The sequence below is a fragment of the Copadichromis virginalis genome, linkage group LG22 (assembly GCF_057382275.1).
Source record: "Copadichromis virginalis isolate Kocher_CV1m ecotype Utaka linkage group LG22, C_Virginalis_male_GT1.1, whole genome shotgun sequence".
NCBI lineage: Eukaryota > Metazoa > Chordata > Actinopteri > Cichliformes > Cichlidae > Copadichromis > Copadichromis virginalis.
The window spans coordinates 21,978,027-21,996,724 of record NC_140638.1 but is presented as its reverse complement, the minus strand read 5'-3'; the positions used below and the strand labels follow the sequence as shown (position 1 = coordinate 21,996,724).

Below are 18,698 nucleotides of genomic sequence, written 5' to 3'. Positions count from 1 at the left end.
AAGCACACTGCTAAAGTAAATACTTGGAGACAGGTATTTACCGTTATGAATATATAAAGAAGAAGTCAGCATCTATTCTCTTCATGACTTATTCAGGCTCCTTCAGATTCCAGATTGTATTCACCAGAAGCAAATATGAAATCTGTTATGTTTTATTGAATCCTGCAAGGTAATAGGTAATAATGTATCAAGACAAAAGCTGAAAAGAAAACTGATCAGTGCCTGTGTTTTTTCAGGTGTAACAGACATAGTCTTTATCAGTTAAAAAGACAGTGTATACATGTACAGTACTGTATATAACCCACTATAAGTACTTAGTTTGACCAGAACCCATTAAACTAAATACGTGTAAACAAAGATGTTTGTAAGGGATAATGTGGGCCCATTATACTGAGAGTTAGTTTGAAATTTTGATATCTAACTTACAAAATAAGCACACACAAGTTGATGTTTAAAAGTTTGGCACTGATCATGTGAAGGACATGCTGTATTTATTACCGGTAATGCAATTTGACCAACTTCTTAGAAGCAGAAATAGAAGCTAAAGTTTGTTTTTATGATCTTAATTCACTGCGTTAGTAGACTTGTGCATTCTCTTTTATGCTAAAAAATCTGTTAAAACCATAACTGTGATTTCAGATGTTGATCTTTTTTTTCTTTGTGTTTCAGCAGGGAGGCACAGGTTAGCACCTAAGAATTGGGACAGAGACAACAAAAGGCTGGAAGGAACAATTTGCAAATAATTAGGTTAATTGGCAACAGGTCAGTAACATAATTGGGTATAAAAAGAACATTTCAGAAGACTTTAAGTGTCACGTCATCTGCAGTGCAAAATACCATCATAAGATTCAGAGAATTTGGAGAAATCTCTGTGTGTGAGAAAGAAGGCTGAAAATACTGGACACCCATGATTTTCAGGGCCTTAGACAAGTCACTGCAATGGTTTCAGGAACACTTCCTGAAATTACTGTCTGTAGACAAAATTTAAGCCCTATCAGGCAAAGAAAAAGCAATTTGTGAATATGATCCAGAAAAACCATCATCTTCTCTTGACCATAGATCATTTAAAATGGACTGAGGCAAAGCGGGAAACTGCTCTGTGGTCAGACGAATCAAAACTTTTAATTCTGTTTTGAAAACATGGACATCTCTCTAGTCTTCTGGTCTAAAGAGGAGAGGGACCACCTGTATTGTTATCAGCGTTCAGTTCAAAAGCCTGCATCTCTGAACATATGGGGGTGTATTAGTGCCCATGGATTGGCAGCTAGCACATCTGGAAAGGCACAATTAGTGCTGAGCAGTATATATAGGTTTTAGTGGGACATATGCTTCCATCCAGATTATGTATTTTTCAGAGAAGGCCTTGCATATTTTAGCAAGACAATGTTGAACCACATACTGCATCTAATATAACCGCATGGCTTCATGGTAGAACTGAAAACATCTGGCACATCATGACACAATATATACAACAACAAAAAAACAGGATTGTTGAGCAGATAAAATCCTCTAACAGACAGGAATAGGACACCTGGTCTCCCTACTTCCTAGACGTTAAAAAATGAAAAAACATGGCCCCCTCCAAATATTTTTGAGATGTTTTGCTGCCATCAGATTTAAAATGAGCTAATGTTTTTCTTAATATGGTACATTTTCTTACTTTGACAATTTGATATTTTTCTGTGTTATACGGTGTTTTGAGATTGTCAAATCATTGCATTCTGTTTTTATTTACATTTTTAAAGAGCATCATAGCTTTTTTGGATTTGGGCTTGTATTTCTTTATACGTTTGGGGCAAACAGTAAATTTCCAATGATTCCTTATTTTAAGGACATAAAAAAAAAAAAAAAAAAAAAAAATATATATATATATATATATATATATATATATATATATATATATATACATATATTTATTTATTTATTATTTTTTTTTTTTAAACTAAAAAAGAGAAATCTGTTTCCTTTTGTTCTACTTGTGTGGTTTGTATATTGTGTTTATAACGTATGTATATGTGCCAAGATTAGACTGATTTTTGATACCACTCCGCAGTCAGTGCGGCTGTGATACCAACAGGTAGGCAGGTCGTGACGTATGCCACCAGCCACCCCTCCTCCTCCTCCTCCCACCGCCCCGCCTGCCTCCCAGCTGCGTCCGCCGCTGTCCTGTCTGGCCGCCCGGTGTCTGCTCCGCTGCTCCGCGCTCTGCCCCGTTCCTATCCCCGGACCCGAAACCTCTGCCTCCTCGTTCACCACCCCGGCTCCTGGACCCCCTCCCCCCCCTCTCTGCCCGGTGAATGCACCAGCGCCGTGAACATGACGGGCATCGCCGCCGCTTCGTTCTTCTCCAATTCCTGCAGGTTCGGGGGCTGCGGACTCCAGTTCGAGTCTCTCGCCGAGCTCATCGTCCACATCGAGGACAATCACATCGGTGAGTGGAGCCAGCGGGGGAGAGGGAACTAGACAGCTAGCTGGTATTAGCTAGCCCCCCCCTCCCCTCCCCTCTAGCTAGCTAGCTAAACGCAGATAGGCTCAGCTCTGCATTCCGCTATTCCTGCTTCTTGCTCTCTGTCGAGGCTCGCCGGAGAGGGAGTTATTTATCAACTTTTATATCTGGAAAATAAACTATGCTTTCTGAGATGTTGGGGCCGACTCGTCTGATTAGGAGTCAGCTACAGCAGTTACCTTTGCAGCGGTAACTCGACTAGGAGGGCCGCGTAGGTCTCATAGGTGAAACTAGCATCCCGACCAGACAGCGGTTTCACAGCTAGCGTTGCTGAGCACTGTTTACATTTCCAGGCCTGACGCAGTGCAGCCGTGGCTTTTCTTCATACCGCTTGTGCATTTGAGCTGCCGAAAACTCTTGACTGTCACATTTCTGAAAGCGTCACTCCCCCGTGGCTTTTCTGTTATTTTGGTGTCTAATTCCCACCGGCACTCCATCAGCTGAAGTTGTAGCAGACATGCAAGGATATAATCAGATTTTCTTCCACAAGTACAAGCGCCGACTTGTTGCACCGCTTATTAGATTTTGGTCTGACAGTAAACACTCTGATGACTGCCCCCTGGCACGTATAAATACAATCGTAATCAGTTTGCCCACCATTTAACATAAGAGGCACAGAAAAAGTTGCAGGGTAAACACTCTGGATTATAAAGAGGCATGTATTTATTTAATTAAGTGGTAATTGGTGCAATTAGTAACTTCTATTATAGCAGCATTGTATGTGGATTCTCAAAAATGGGGGAAAATAGAGCTGGTGTAGGTGCATTTTTGAGCTGTTAAATAAAAATACCTGTCTTTGCGTGCACAATAATTAAAATCTAAGTAAATTATGTGAATTCTTGATAAGGGAGTGCTTTCCTCCTATTGCCTCAAGGTAGCAGAGAAAAGCATGCAGATTTAAAGAACAGAATAAACTGTCACTTCCAACTAAACACACAATAACAGTGTGTTAGATTAAACTATGATCCACCATAACAAATAAGACTAGAGATGCATTTACGCATCTCTGAATCACTCAGTAATCTGATGTGGGCTAATCATTATTTGTGGGGAGTATCCATCCTCATGAGGCTATGTGAAGGGGGGGAGCGAGGGGTTTACATAGATGCTTCATTGAGCCAGTCTCCATGGCAACTGGCGGTCCCTAAAGGGGTTAGGGGCAGTGTATTTGGCTGAGTTATTGCACACCTGCTGTCTCACTGACAAAGAGTGCTGTCGAGCAACCAGCTGTGTTGAGGACACCCAACGTGATGTCGCGTCACGTGGAGAACAGGACTGATAAACACAAGTGATGTAGTTGGTGTGGTGTTTGCTGGTGGGGAGACGGAGGAGCAGGGTGGGCTGCTCTTCATCTTACCCATATGCTCCATGGATCTCTTCCAAATAAACCCAAGGGTGGAAGAAATCAAAACGTGATTTTTCACCTTGTCCCCACAGAAATGCAGGGATTAATATTGCTTCCTCAGTTCAACAACCCAAACACCACAGACACTGAGTGATGTATGCCCCATCTGGCTCTTAGCCTGACCTTTGACTCTAACTGTCAGATGAACAGAATAGCGGTTTACCAGTCAAATATTCTGGATTAATGAATTGCCCCTCTCCTGGCTTTATAGCACGGTTGGTTATCAGGGGCGGCACAGACATAAAGAGTCTAATCAATACTGCTTTCAGATCAGTTACCATAGGGTCTAGAGTGACACATGGAGAGGATTGAGAGGGGGCGGGGAGGCAAGTGACATTTGGTTTTGACTTCCTTTTCGGTTGTGAATTAGTGCAGTGGCATGTGATCAATAATCAATCAAAGGATCAGCTAATTTGAAGCTTGAGATATGAGATGCTAGTAGTTGTAAAAAGTGAGTCAGCGGGACTTAAGTCAGGTGTGGAGAAATCAGTGTACGTCTCTGCTGGAAACAGTTAGTTTTTGCTGCAGGCTGTGCTGCCCTCTTGTGGTAGGGCATCTAATGTGCTACACGACCAGAAAACTCCCAAATTTCTGCCTTGTGTTTGGACTCCTGTTCTAATCCGTTATCTTCTATATCGTTTTTTTTATTTGGACTTCTGCCTTGTCTGACACATAATAGCTGGCAGCAAGCAGACCAGATGAGTGTGTCGTGATCCCATCTGTGAGAAACCTAGGAAACGTGTGGATCTACAACACTGATCTCATCCTAAAGGGCAGGAGCCTACCAATGGCATGCCCACACTGTTTAGATTACAGCCGAATGCAATAAGGAAGTGGGGTTAGGTGCACTGTGTTTAGTGTGGTAGTTTTGTTGTGCTGGGAGTGTAGGTAAGGTCTGAGGAATGCAATGATGTCAGGCTTCTCTGCCTGCGTGCACGACGGCAGCAATGTTCTCACCTGCACAAGCACGTACCTGCCCCTTACCTCAGCAAAAAGGACAGGGAGGGGGGAGGCAGGTAGAGATTAAAAGCAGGGAAAGAGATTTAAAAGAGAAGGTTATGAAAGTCAAAACACGGGTGTGAGCTGAGTACAGGGAAATCCCAAAAGATATCACCTTTGCTTGGACAGACTTTACTTGAATCCTTGTTTTTCTTCTGCATTCGGAGTTAAAGGTTGAGCTGAAACTACGGCCTTGTAACATGATGTAAACTCTGCTGAAGAATGCTGATCGTTAGTTTGCAGTGATTTTTTTTAAACTTGTTGCTTTTCGATTACAGGGATAATTTTGTGGGTACGATTGGCAAACCACTAGAATTTATTTTTTGCATTTCTTTCTTTGTGATGTTGTTTACAGGGAGACAGCATGTTTGAGGATGTGTAGATTATTCTGTTTTACTATGTAAGTTAAAGCTGAATATGTTAGATATTAGGGCTGGGCCATATTATACCGTTCACGGTAATACCGGTACAATGCTAGGCAACGATAAGAAAATGAAATATCGTGCATGCGCAGTGCCGAAAAAGCACGGCGGTAACGGAGAATGAGAATGGAGAAAGCAGATTGTTGAGTGAAACGGGTGAACCAGAATTAGTTTGTAAAAATGGTGCAACTTAACTGGTTTGGTGTTTGTCTGTCAGATACACAACAAAGCACATTTTTTTGTAGAATATGCAAGCAGGCCATCGTTATTGCCGTATTTGTCAGACTAAGGTGCTCGTAAATCTGGGAGTAGTCTGGGAGTAGTCTGGGTCCTAAACTCCGTCCTTTAAGGTCCCGAAGTCAAACGAACATCACTGAGAGTTAAAAACTGTCTAAATTCTTCCATCTTTAATAAAATGATCAGCGTTGCTGCTTTACCAGGTGTAACTATGATGTTTAACATCCAGGCATCCATGAAAACGGAATTCATTACATTTAACGGAGTTAGAAGTTAGCGGAAGTTAGCTCGCTAGTTTCGCTAGTTACCTAAGCATGATATAGCATGTTCTGACTGAGAGATTTCTGAGAAAAAAAAAAAAAATCAAACGTACAGCTCTGCTATCACTTCCAACATAAATGAAGACAGGAAGCTACACAGCAGTGACGTTTGTAGGGTTACTGAAGTTGGGCTAGCTGGTGTTTAATGCTGTGCTACGTGATCGCTAGCGACACAGCTATGTTAGCATAACATAAAGAAAAAGTTAACGTGAAGGTTCCTGATGGTTAGAGACAAATGCAATCGCATGGCAGGATGCTGTAAACCAAACTTCAGTCAGGAGAACAACTGAGATAATCCATCCACAATACAAGGTTAGTCATTAATATACTGCAACAACATAGGAATAGAGCAGCTGTGGTAGAATACAGCATTAATGAATCAATGGTACAGAAGTGGAGGAAGCAAGAAGAATAAGTTGAATAAAGTTTGATTTATCTGACTGCTTTGTTTCGCTTAATGTGCCTTATAATCCCGTGCACCTTATGGTCCGAAAAATACATATTTGAAAGCACCTCTTTTTAACTTCAGTGGATATTATACATAGTTATGCTCAGGATATGTCAGCCCATTTCTACTGGAAATGCCTTTTGGTTAAACTTTCAGCAAGGAATTTACTTTTACACTGTTAAATGTTTATATAGCTTTAATGCACATAAAAAAACAGCTGCTTGTTTAAGTAAAATAAATGGATGGGGGTTTTTTGCGCTAGTAAAGTCCTGGAGTTGTATTTTGTCTCGCAGAAATTATATCGTCAGTTATAACGTTATCGCAAATTTTCAAATATATATCGTGATATATATTTTTGGCCATATTGCCCTGCTCTATTAGATATAACAACATTTTTACCAGTAAGTCACGTGCTGAAAAGGTAACCAATAAGTCGATTATTTTTACAATTATTTTTCATTTTTATTTTACATTGTAATTATTTTTTGGACAATGTTTTTGTATTAGACTGATCATTTCAGCTCTATGTATATGTGATTTATATATGCATTAAAAGAAGGATTTCAGCTGTTTGTTCTTGCTTTAGTTGTCAGGTTGTTTCCCATCTCGCTCCTGTCAGAGGGTTGAGAAGGGAAGGGGTGCATGTTTGTGCATGTGAGAGGCTGTGCTCACTATACTTCCTGTATGACCTGTCAGGGTGTAGCGAAGCAGTTATTGGACTGGCATCCCAAACTGGAAACTGCAGACCCTCTCTTTTGCTTCACACACACACAGTCACACACACTGTCTTTCGGAAGTCGCACGATCTGAGCGCCCCACCAAGCACTGGGAAGCATAATTACAGAGGAGTTTGCCTTTCCCTCCACCCATATGCCCCCTCTCTTTGCTCCCACTCCTCCTCCTCGCCTCTCTTCTCCCTCCATCCGGTTGCCTGCTGCTTTAGAAACACGTTAAAATGCTCTCAGAGGCTTAATTAGCAGGCTGCATAACAAGCCATGCATTCTTGGTCTGGTTTCAGCACATGCACACATGTAAAGAGACACATACACAGACCTCTCTACACAATGGGCTTGTGCATGTGGACACATGCAGACAGAGTACATTCAGCAGGTGGCAGCAGTGTGCCGCTTGTGAGAGATGGATGTGTGGGTTGTGAAATGAGTGGCTGCAGATTGGGCACAGATATTAATAACTAAAGTGTTTCCACACTGGTGATACTTTGAAACAAAACAGATAAGGAAAACATGTACTGAATTACAAATATGCACATGCATGTACATTAGCCTGCTAAAATACTGTACTGTAAATTTGAAATTGGCAGCTTTGAGGTTCAGTTAGCAAATATATATACGTGTGTGTGTGTATGTATGTATGTAGCTTACTGGGTGTACATATGCAGGTCTTCTTCTGGCCACAGCAGCAGGATCAACAGCATGCTCACTTTCTGTCTAGCTCGGCGAGTGGAAGTTGTAAAACCGGCTAACATTTACTGCAGTTCTCGCTATCCGCACCTGGCTAACCCCATTTCCACCAACACCCCTCCCCCTTCTCTACACACACTTACCTCATCCACAATCCTCAGCACCTTGAACATCCCAAGATATTAATTCTGGCATTCTTTCCTCACATTTTTGCCATTCTCACATTAAATTGCCTTCAGCTGATGTTTCTTTTACAGTTAATCCTTTGAGTCAGTCTTATCCTGCTATGTAGCTGGAAAAAATGTGGAATTAACAGAATTTCTGCATTGATTACTCATAAAATGTGGCCTAATCTGCATCTTTAGAAAAAAGTTACAGTTATGGACCTCAATAATCTGACTAAACTAAAACCACACAGTTGTGGTTTTCCTGTCTTAATTGAACACATTGAGTGATCACTCACAGTATCGGCTAATAAAAGTAAGTGAGCTTTTGAATTTAGTCACTCGTAGAAGGAGCAACAGTAGCTGCCGACACAGTGAAGAGGGCCCATATAAAACTCTTGATTGGACACTCTTCAGGTTAGCCACAGCATCTCAATTGGATTAAGGTCACTGTCTTGGTCATTAAAACACTTAATTCTTACTTTGTATCCTTTGGGTTATTATGTTGTTGCCACCCTCCTAAGCCTCAGTTCACGGACTGCTACCCTGACACTCTACTGTGTAATGTTTTGATACAGTGTTCAATGTATTGTTCCTTTAATGATTGGCATCAAGGCTGTGAGGTGGCAAAGCAGCCGCAAACCACGATGCTTCCTCCTGCTTGCAGTTTGTTTGCCTACAAGATATTGCTGACTTTTCTTCTGCTTCATGTGCCGGTTTTTTGAAGGGGGCGTGGAGAGGTGGAAGTCCTGGTATTAAGTAATTTTTTCTAGTGAAGATGAACGAACATTTTAGCAAGACTTCTGCAGGTGTTTTGTTGTAACCCTTTGGTCTTGTTTTCACCTCTTTCAGATGTGTGCTGTGGTTTGATATTTGCAAGACATGCTGTCAGCTTTGTGCATCTCTGTACTGCTTTTTCTTGCAGTCACAGAATGGTTCAGACCTGATTGTAACATCTACTCTTACCAGTAAAGGTTCATAAAGAGATACAATTAAAATGAAGCAGAACTGAGTTCAGGTCATTGCTGCAGCCCCCTATAGTAATCCTAGTTTCTTATATAGGCCCTTAGGAACATTATTTGTCCACCTCTGGTTCAGACTAGCCAGTCATTCTTGAGATGAGCAGCCTACATGAGGCTTTTCATGCATGTCTTTAAAGGAAGTGCTACAGCTGCATCCCAGACTTCCAATCCCATGTCATTAATTGGAACACCTGACTTCCAGTAGCTTTTGGAGAATTTGGTAGTGTTTTTCTAGCCTGGACTGTGAGTAATTACTCAGTGTGTTCAATAAAAGCACGGAAAGTGCAAGTTTTTGTTTGTTGTTAGCAGAATCTGACCAGTGTAAGATTTTTGGGAGTGATATCTATAAAAGAAATCTGTTATTACAATATATTAGCTGAACATATTTGCCTAACATTTGTTATGTGTAGTTATTTATTTACTACACAACCTCAACACACAGAACATGGTTGAAGAGCCTTTCTTCAGTCCCATCTTTATTTTTCACATTTATTGGCCATTATAAACGCTGATACCAATAGACGGACACACAGATAACACTGGCTAATCATATGGGCTTGGCTCTTGTTTTGATTTCAGTCAGATTTTTGTTTGTTTTCAATTAGGACAGAGGGAAAAATCAGTAGCATTGAAGTCCTGGTAATATGAGGATATTCACAAACTTTTTCTTGCAACTGTATACGTTTGACTCTGATGGACTATTTTAAAAAGATCACACTAATTAGGTTTCTTTCTATCACCTCCCCAGATGTGTTTTGTTCTGTGTTTTAAGTTTGTGAAGTAATGTGAAGATGCCACTGTGGACTCTGTGGGAATCTTTTAGATTAAAACCCCCCCAAAACAAAACAGGTTATAAATATTCTAATCCAAACTCATTTGTCATTCCTGTCATCTTTTTGCTTAATCTCAGTGCATATATAGATTTTGTTTTAGCAGATTTTCCCCGTTGTTGTCTAGTCTACTCAGTGGTTTCCAAAAGGTTATTAAAAGATGCAGATAGCTCTCACTAAAACATGTCTCGTGACTCAGGGATGTAGGTTTAGCTGTGTGTATGTGTGTGTGTTTGTGCACAATTATGCATGCGCAGGAAGCTCTGGTCTCTACATCTGAGCAGCAGGTAGGATTATTAAGTCTCAGCTATAAAAGACTGTCAGAGACCACCTCTGCGGACCACCTGGGTATATAATCTTGCTACCCTTTTCCCCCTTTGCCTAGTCTTTTTATTTTGAAAGTCACATATATAGCACTATGTTTTGCATGGGAGACCAGTTGAAGTGGGCAAGTTTCTTTTTTCTGGGTTGTTTTCTTGTTTGCTGGTCTCCTTAGTGTTCCTCCTCCCGCACGGTGGGAAGTCTGCATTCTTTGTTTAATTATGAGGTGTGAAAGCCTGAAAACTGAAGGGCTGAGAAGGCCAACACACCACAGTTGGAAGCATCCAGGGGTGTGTTGTTAATTTTTGCACAGAGATGATCTAGTCCTTGAATCTAAATTGAAATACATCTGCTAGCTATTACATATGTTGCTGCAATTATGCCTGCTAGTGCACACACTCACGCAGACATAGATGGCTTGGCTTAAATGTACTGTTTTTTTAAGCTCCTTCTGAACATTCCCAGATTGAACACTTGATGGCACTGGTAGTTCACATATGTAACCCACCCTTGCTTCTGTTTTCCCGGGGTGTGAGATGGGACTTTGAAGTACACACTGCTTGCCTCAGGCAGTGGAAGTTGCCGACTGTAGCGTTACTGACTTAGCAAGTCATCTGGAAAAAGCCTGTATGTACTCCTCAGCTCATACAGTGTGTACATTCATCACAGCCGCCTTTACTCTAAAGTAATTTTTTTCTTTTTGTAACCACATCCTCCCCCCGGCAACGATTAAGTGGTCTTGGGTCACTTCAGCGAAGGCATTGGTTGTAAATTAGATAGGGCTTGGTTCTGCTGTAATAACGTGCCGTTTATGAAAGTATCTGAAATGTATCTGCAGGGTGCCACACATTGAGACTAATACAGTGAACGCAGTGTGAGACATATCTAGTAATCTATCAGCCTGTCTGGCAGAAAGAATACATGTGTGAGTCAGCTACATACTTAGAGTATTCACAGAACATTTTCCCTCCACAGGGAGTGGTGATTAATCTGAACGTCTCCTTCTCTCGCAGACACAGATCCGAGGGTCTTGGAGAAGCAGGAGCAACAGCAGCCCACCTATCTGGCCCTAAGCTACATCAACAGGTAAGGCACACACAATCGTACACATTCACACACGCTCAAAAGCATCCGTCTACAGAGGGCACCATTGTTCCACCAGTGAAAGTTAACATGCGTGTGAGTGTGTGTATATGTGGCTTGCGGAGAACATCTCCAATGACTGACTTTTCCCATACCCACAGCAGTGACTCATCCACAGACCAGCACAGAAAACCACACAAGACAATCACTTTTGACTCCCTGTGCAGCCAGAGGATTACAGCATGTGTGTGTTTGTGTGTGGTGAACCGATGTGTCACGTCCCACTAAATGCCTCGTTAAATCCCTACAAGATGTAACACTGAGAGAGATAATGGTGGAATGAAAGAGAGAGGTTTGTTTTCTGTGATAATTGTTCAAGTGGCGAGGCTATAAATGTCATTTGTATTTACTGTACATGTTTTGACAGAATATTTAAGGGAGGAGTTCACTCAGCAGCAAGGCCCTGTCTTCTCACACAAATGGACATTTTTCTCATAGCAACAGTGGAGCACAGCTTAACGCCACATGTTAGAAAACCAAATTAGGATATGAATCACAATTTATGAAAAGGATAATAAATAATAAATTAACAGGGTTTTATTAAAGCAGCGATACTTCTGCAGTCAACAGAGGGTACGAGGACAGATTAGCCAAACTTATAAGTAAATAAAAAAATAACATTTAAATAAACAGTTAGCAGCTAAAAAACACCGTGCAAAGACAGCTAAAAGAATACATATATTATTAAAACTGTAACAAAAAACCTAAACTGTGAAACAATATTTGAAATTGCTAATAACTAGATAAACTTATTAGCTAAGACTTTTGAAACTGTATACCATTTGAATAAGGATTTTAATTTGATTGCTAATAGTATGGATATAGTAGTATAATAGTATAAACATTTAAACAGTTAGCATTACTAAATAAATTGCGACAAAATAAGCTGAAGTTGGGAGTTAAGAGCTAAAAGTGAGGCTTTAAATTGAATCTTGTAGCTAAAAGCATGGATTTCCCACTGCAATGACTAGCTAATGGCAAGATAAACCGTTCAAGAAATCTAAACTAGCTAAAAGTCAGTCATTAGCTAAACATAATACAGAGGTGAAATGTTGAAAAAAGCTGGACAGTATTGGCTGAAAATGTGTCTATCAGCTGAAAATCTTACCCAAAAGTATAGATTCACACGTGCAACTAAATGGAGTGGGAAAACTGTTGAAAGTGGTCAGTGTACTTAATTAATAGCTGATAAACAGAGTTGTAGCTAAAAGTTGTAGATGAAGGATTAAAATAGGCTACATCATTAGATCAATAGTGGATCCGTGGCTGTACATCAGTTTAAAAAGTAAGAGAACTACTGTTTTAATTTATAATTTCATGTAATCACAAGCAAAATCTAAGTAGTTACAGTTGCAGAGGCCAGTGGCAGCCACTAGTTGGTAGGGTTTGTGTCATCCATGCAAACCACAGGCAACAGTTGCAATCTGCTAGTGACCAAAGCAATCAGTATGTTCTTGGTGCCGTACTGTAGCATGTTTGCTGTCTCTAAACCTCTGTCGCTGTAGCCTTAGCAGGGAAAAGGCAAAACTACAACAATTACCGAAGTTATAATAAACTTTCAGTTAATTACCTTTCAAATTAAGAGGTCAAAGTTATAGAAAAAACCCAAAAAAACCAACCCAAGTGGATGAAAATGTGTTAGCATTTATTTGAACAACATTGCTTATATTTATAAGGTTTTCAAGTTGATGAGAACACAGCTGTCACATAAGTTTAGTATTACATGCAGGTAGGAGACCTCTCCACTGATTAATAATGAGAAATCGGATAATGCGAACTAATACAATAACTGTGTGACGTCAGGTTCATGACGGATGCAGCACGCCGGGAGCAGGAGACCATAAAGAAGAAGGCCACACCCAAGTTGTCCCTGTCCATCACGGGCGGAGTGTCCAGGAACAGCACGGCCACACCTCCCCGCCACACCAGCGGTAACCTGACGCCTCCCGTCACGCCCCCCATCACCCCTTCCTCCTCATTCCGCAGCAGCACACCTACAGGTATAACCGGTGTGTGTGTGTGTGTGTGTGTGTGTGTGTGTGTGTGTGTGTGTGTGTGTGTGTGTGTGTGTGTGTGTGTGTGTGTGTGTGTTCAAACGTATGATTGAAAGGGAAAAAGATGGATTGCTTATATGTGTGATGGGAAAGGATATGTTGAAACTGACTTAGGCAATTTAACCCTACTGACACAAAGAGAAAAAAACATGGGAAGCATATTCATCAAAGTCAGACAGCGCGCTGAAGAGCGAGTGAAGATATTTGTAATGCAAATGGAATGCAGCTTATTTCATAGCTGTCCAATGGCTCTGCATCTCAAAGTGAAAACTACAAAATACCTGCTAGGAGTGCACAAGCCTGCTCATCTTATATTCAGCAGTGTCTCTGTAAACATTAACCATTATTTTTTTGGATATTTCTGGCCAATTCTCTGCTAATACTTGCTCTTTTGTAAATCATCAGGAAAATCTGCTGTCACAGTGGAAAGCTTGTAACCAACCACTATGTTCCTGTGTGTGTGTGTGTGTGTGTGTGTGTGTGTGTGTGTGTGTGTGTGTGTGTGTGTGTGTGTGTGTGTGTGTGTGTGTGTGTCTTGGGAATGGTGGCTCCTGCAGTGAGCAGACCAGTCAACACTTTGTTAATTACATAGCAGCTGTCACGCTGTGTGTTCGCATGGGGCCGTGTGTTGCACAGCCTAGAAGCAGATGTCCAATTCCAGCCCAAATGGTTCCAAACGTAGTGTTAGGTCTGGGCTTACACATCAGCATGGCTACACACACACACACACACATATATATATGTGCGCGCGCGCACACGCCCCCTTTCAACATGTGCCAGGGTGCCATCCATTTCCTCAAGCTGAGGTGCAGCATTTCCTGTGAGATGGTGGGGGGTCAGTGGGCCTTTATGTCTATGTGTGTGTGTGTGTGTGTTTGTGTGTGCATGCATGTGAGTGGAAAATGTTCTGCACTTAGTAAAGCACTTTTTCCAGGCTGAGCAATGGGGATCACTCCCACTTAATGATCTCTTTCTCAGTGCCAATCCCCACATTTTGACTCACAGGCACACACGGAAGCACATCCCACCATTTCTGGCTTGTGCGTTCCGTGATATGTGGGCTGCTTATGAATCCGAGCAGGGGACAGCACGCAGAGAAATGTGTTAATAAAAAGTCACTTATCGTTTTCTGCTTCTCAAATTCCCAGGGCGTTGCATTCCCGTGGGTATGTCGCTATCCCTGTTTCAGCTGGGTTGACAAGTGTTTTTTTGTTCTGCGTGGCTCCATTATGCCTTTAGGCAGCGAGTATGATGAGGAGGAGGTAGACTACGAGGAGTCGGATAGCGATGAGTCGTGGACCACAGAAAGCGCCATCAGCTCTGAGTCCATCCTCAGCTCCATGTCAATGAACGGGGCCGATGAAAAGCCGTTCGCCTGCCCCGTCCCCGGGTGTAAGAAGAGATACAAGGTAAGGCTGAACCTGAGGGCGGAGCAGGCAGTTCCACGAAGGCATGAGGTTTTACTTCTGAATAAATCCACACTAGAACTTTTGTCTGAGTATCACATGTGTTTGAAAAAGCACATTATAAGATCTGAGGGTGATTAATATTTTCTGCTTCACTTAATTTTTTTTTAATTCATTTTTTTAATAACAGCTGGCAACAAAAAACTCATTCAGCTTGCTCACTATCCAAGCTGCTTAACTAATGGACAGTGTGGGAACATTTCTCCCTAATACCCTGAAGACAAAAACAGCAGCGTGGGAAAAGCGACCTTTGTTGTTGAGGGGCATTCACAGAGGATGAGACTAGCAGTGATATAACAACCAGACACCGCAGGACTTCGGCGAAATTCAGGGACTGATGGTGACGACACTGAAGTATCCATTAGTGATGCAGTGGGCGGGTACATAGTTGAAGTTATCCAACTTTAAAGCGGAGAAAGGAAATTGTTGATTGACAGAAAAATGGTAAAATTAGCATGCAAACATGCTAATATGAAGCAGTCTTAAGGTTTACCTTCCTAGTTTAGTAGTTCAGGATGATAACTTTAACTCCCTACCACTAAACACAAAATAGCAGTTTTGCTGATATCATGTAAATCACTTATATTTCTGGGCGTTTTTAGTCTTTATTGTCTTAGGACAATGTATAGAAGACCACAAAGCTGGGAGAGAGAGAGAACAGGGAAAGACATGCAGTAAGTGGCCTCAGGGTGGATTGGCGAGACATCCATCCCTGCATCTGTCTGTGCACTATTAATAAGCAGTACTGTTCAGATTTTAGTGAAACTTGCACCCAGTAATGGGTCTGCACCCAAATTGTGCTTAAGGTCAAATTCATATTTGCAATTCTCAGTAGATTTTAACTCTGGTGGCTTTATGATATAAGGAGACTCAAAGTATTAAACAGCTGGTGCACATGGGATTTTTCTTTTGTGTACCACATGATAACTGACAACTGATCTGCTACCTATTGTTTTAAAATAAAAAAGGCTAATCGATTGAAATCTACCATGTTTTATCATTGTGAATGAGATAAAGTCAACTCACTGGCGCTACTCTATCATGATGTGTGTAGTAAAAAACGAGAGAGGAAAAACAAATGTTGGATGAAGCCTACGTTTAGTGAAATGTTTCACATTTGTATTTTCGTTGTATTTTCATTGGAATTCTGTCCATAAAATCTGGGATAATGCTCTGGTGTTTTATAGATGCTGTGTGCAATCAAAAGTGGTAATTATAACCCCATTTTTCTTCTTCATCTCTGCATGCGACCACTTTCTTCAGAATGTGAATGGTATCAAATACCACGCCAAGAACGGCCACCGCACACAGATTCGTGTGAGGAAACCCTTCAAGTGTCGCTGTGGCAAAAGCTACAAGACCTCGCAGGGCTTGAGGCACCACACCATCAACTTCCACCCGCCCGTCTCCACCGAGATCCTCCGCAAGATTCAAGGCTAAGAGCCCGCGCTCACACCAATCAACTTCCCCTAAAAAAAAAAAAGAGTCCTGACTTTCCTTTCCCATCCTATGTACACTAAAGGATCAAGTGCATGCTTTAAGTTTTTTTTTTTTTTTTTTTTAAATCATCTTCTTTTTGTGTGTTACGTTAGTATTTTTTTCTATCTATGTTATATCACTTGTATTTTTTTGGGAAACAAAAAAAAAACTATCTTTGTAGTATTTTTATTGATGTACATTTGCACATTCGTATATGCTATCACATTATTTTATTTTCTATCGTTCGACTTACATAAGGTGCTAACTGTAAAAAAAACAACAGAAAGAAAAGACAAAAAACAAAATGATACGAAAGTAAAGAGGAGAAAAGACGGAGACGTGAAACAGGAAGTGCAACCAAGCCCTGCCTTCCTCCTGCTCAGCTCTGAGTGGGATGAAGTTGGCCTCCAGTGCTGATGTAAGCTCAGCGGTTGTTACACTCCCTTTTGAGCTGCAGAGTCCAGCTGAGCTTAGATCTGTGCCTTCACGGTCATTTGTGGGGGTGAAAGCGCTGGAGTTAAGTTATACTTTTAATAGATATATCAATATATAAACAATAGACAGATATGTATGTGTACATAAAAATATATAAAAGTATTCATGAGCATATACATAGTTACTTTATTTTCAAGCTTTATTTTATATATTTTTGTCAGTGTTTTAGATTTCGTGTTCATTTTTATGTATCAGTAAGTGTTCCTTTCATTCCTCATTTGCTGATTGAGCAATTCTGTCACCTCAGAGGTCAAAGGTCAATCAGCTGGCTGACTTTAGGTTCTGAGTTTTTGTTTCTTTGTTTTCCTTACATGTTCTACAGATTAAGAGCTAATGCTCCTTTCAGTTTGACACCGATCTGTGTGTCGTTTGACCATTTTATCACGTGGAGAACGTATTAGAACACGGCCCGATCCGTATCCGCATTAAGCCATCGTTATCTCCAGCGTTTCTTCATTCACAGTGCCAGAGCTGCGTTCCACACGCTTAGCCACAAAAGTGGGTTAAGCGGCACACTGTATTCCAGTTGCCAAGATCTTTGTAGTTGTTTTGTTTTTTCCATGATCGTTGCCAACAGCTCTCCACTGCCAAACATTGACCATACCATGTGCCTGATGAGGGGATGAGGAGAGAGGGAGGGGGAGGGGGGGAGGAAAGGAAGGTGGATGGGAAGAGTGTTGTAATATTTCCACCCCGGAGGTCGCCCCAGACTTGTGGCAATTATTTTCTTGTACGTCGCACCTCCAAAAAGAAGAAAAAGAAAAAAGTCACGGGAATGAATGGATGTACACGAGAAGAATGTTTTTCACGCATGTTTCTGTGTCGTGTGGAGACGTGTGAAAGAAGAAGGTGGATTTTGTATTTGAAAGAGATTACCATCTACGTGTCGTTTTTGTGCGTGTGTGTTTTAGACAAAAGCATTCCAGTCCATTGTGTGTTCGCGAGAGTGTGAGTGGTGTGTGTTTTCAGCAGTATCCAAGTCATCAGCCTAGAGAGTATTACTGTAATCTGTGTCTCATTGCTCGGATGTGTCATGTTTCTGTGCCTGGCTGCTGGTTCAACTCCTATGGAGCAGGGTGGTTGGCTGGCTTGTTGCTCCTGACTGGGATTTCATCATTCCGAGTGAGAGCGCAGTGCTTCAACTCGCCAAGACACATTTGTTCATTATATCATCATTTCCCTCATTGTACAAAAAAAGTTTAGATTCTGCTCAAGGCTTGCAGCATGAGCCCCCCGTTCATTTGATAGGTACAGTGATCTCCGACATGCACACACCGTCCTGTCCTCCAGTTTGGCTATAGGGATTTTTACTTACACAATATTGTTAAAAGGCAGACTGCAGGATCGCCACATACCCTCAGCGAGTGTGCTACTACATAAGCACAAATCCATGCCTATTTTAAACCACCTGGAACCTGGATCTGTAAAATCCTGGCACCAGGTTACGAGGACATCTGTGGAGCTGCTAGCCTGAGATGATGATAGAAGACACTTCAGTCCGGCCTTTGAGCGTAGGAGAGAAGGTTCTCTGCGGGGACAGACTGAAAGTTGAGCTGTCAAGCACTCGTAAAAACAAAACCCATCCTCAGCTTCAGACTCGGGAGGGCCACTCGCACATATGGGAGAGGAGAAACGGAGGGTGTGTGCTGGAGGGGAGATGAGGGAGGAACTTCAATATACCGTGTACAGTGAATGTATTGTAACGTGCATCTGTTGTCAAGTGCTTTTAAATTATATTTTCGTATGTAACGTGGAGACTGATGTTTCCTTTTTTTGTACGGGGGTACAACAGGTTCTGAGAAGAGTGACTTGTAAATGATGTCAACCTGTCTTTCTATATAAAAGAGAAGCTGCTTAAATGTAAACAGGAAACGACTGAGAAAAAAAAAAGCAAAATAAAGTAAAAAAGCTCCACATCTCAGACTCGTGTTCATTACTTATTCAGCTCAGAAATGAAGAACAAAGC

General features: G+C 41.4%; 1 protein-coding gene across 1 annotated transcript; it reads left to right on the top strand.

Moving 5' to 3' along the window:
- Nucleotides 1–663: 663 nt before the first annotated feature.
- On the top strand, nt 664–18,648 carry jazf1a (JAZF zinc finger 1a). The gene is made up of 6 exons (XM_085445782.1): nt 664–762; nt 2,054–2,431; nt 11,109–11,181; nt 13,042–13,238; nt 14,532–14,701; nt 16,022–18,648. Exons 2-6 carry the CDS (start codon nt 2,317–2,319, stop codon nt 16,196–16,198), a joined length of 732 nt encoding a protein of 243 aa, XP_085301908.1. The 5' UTR covers nt 664–762; nt 2,054–2,316; the 3' UTR covers nt 16,199–18,648.
- Nucleotides 18,649–18,698: the final 50 nt, after the last annotated feature.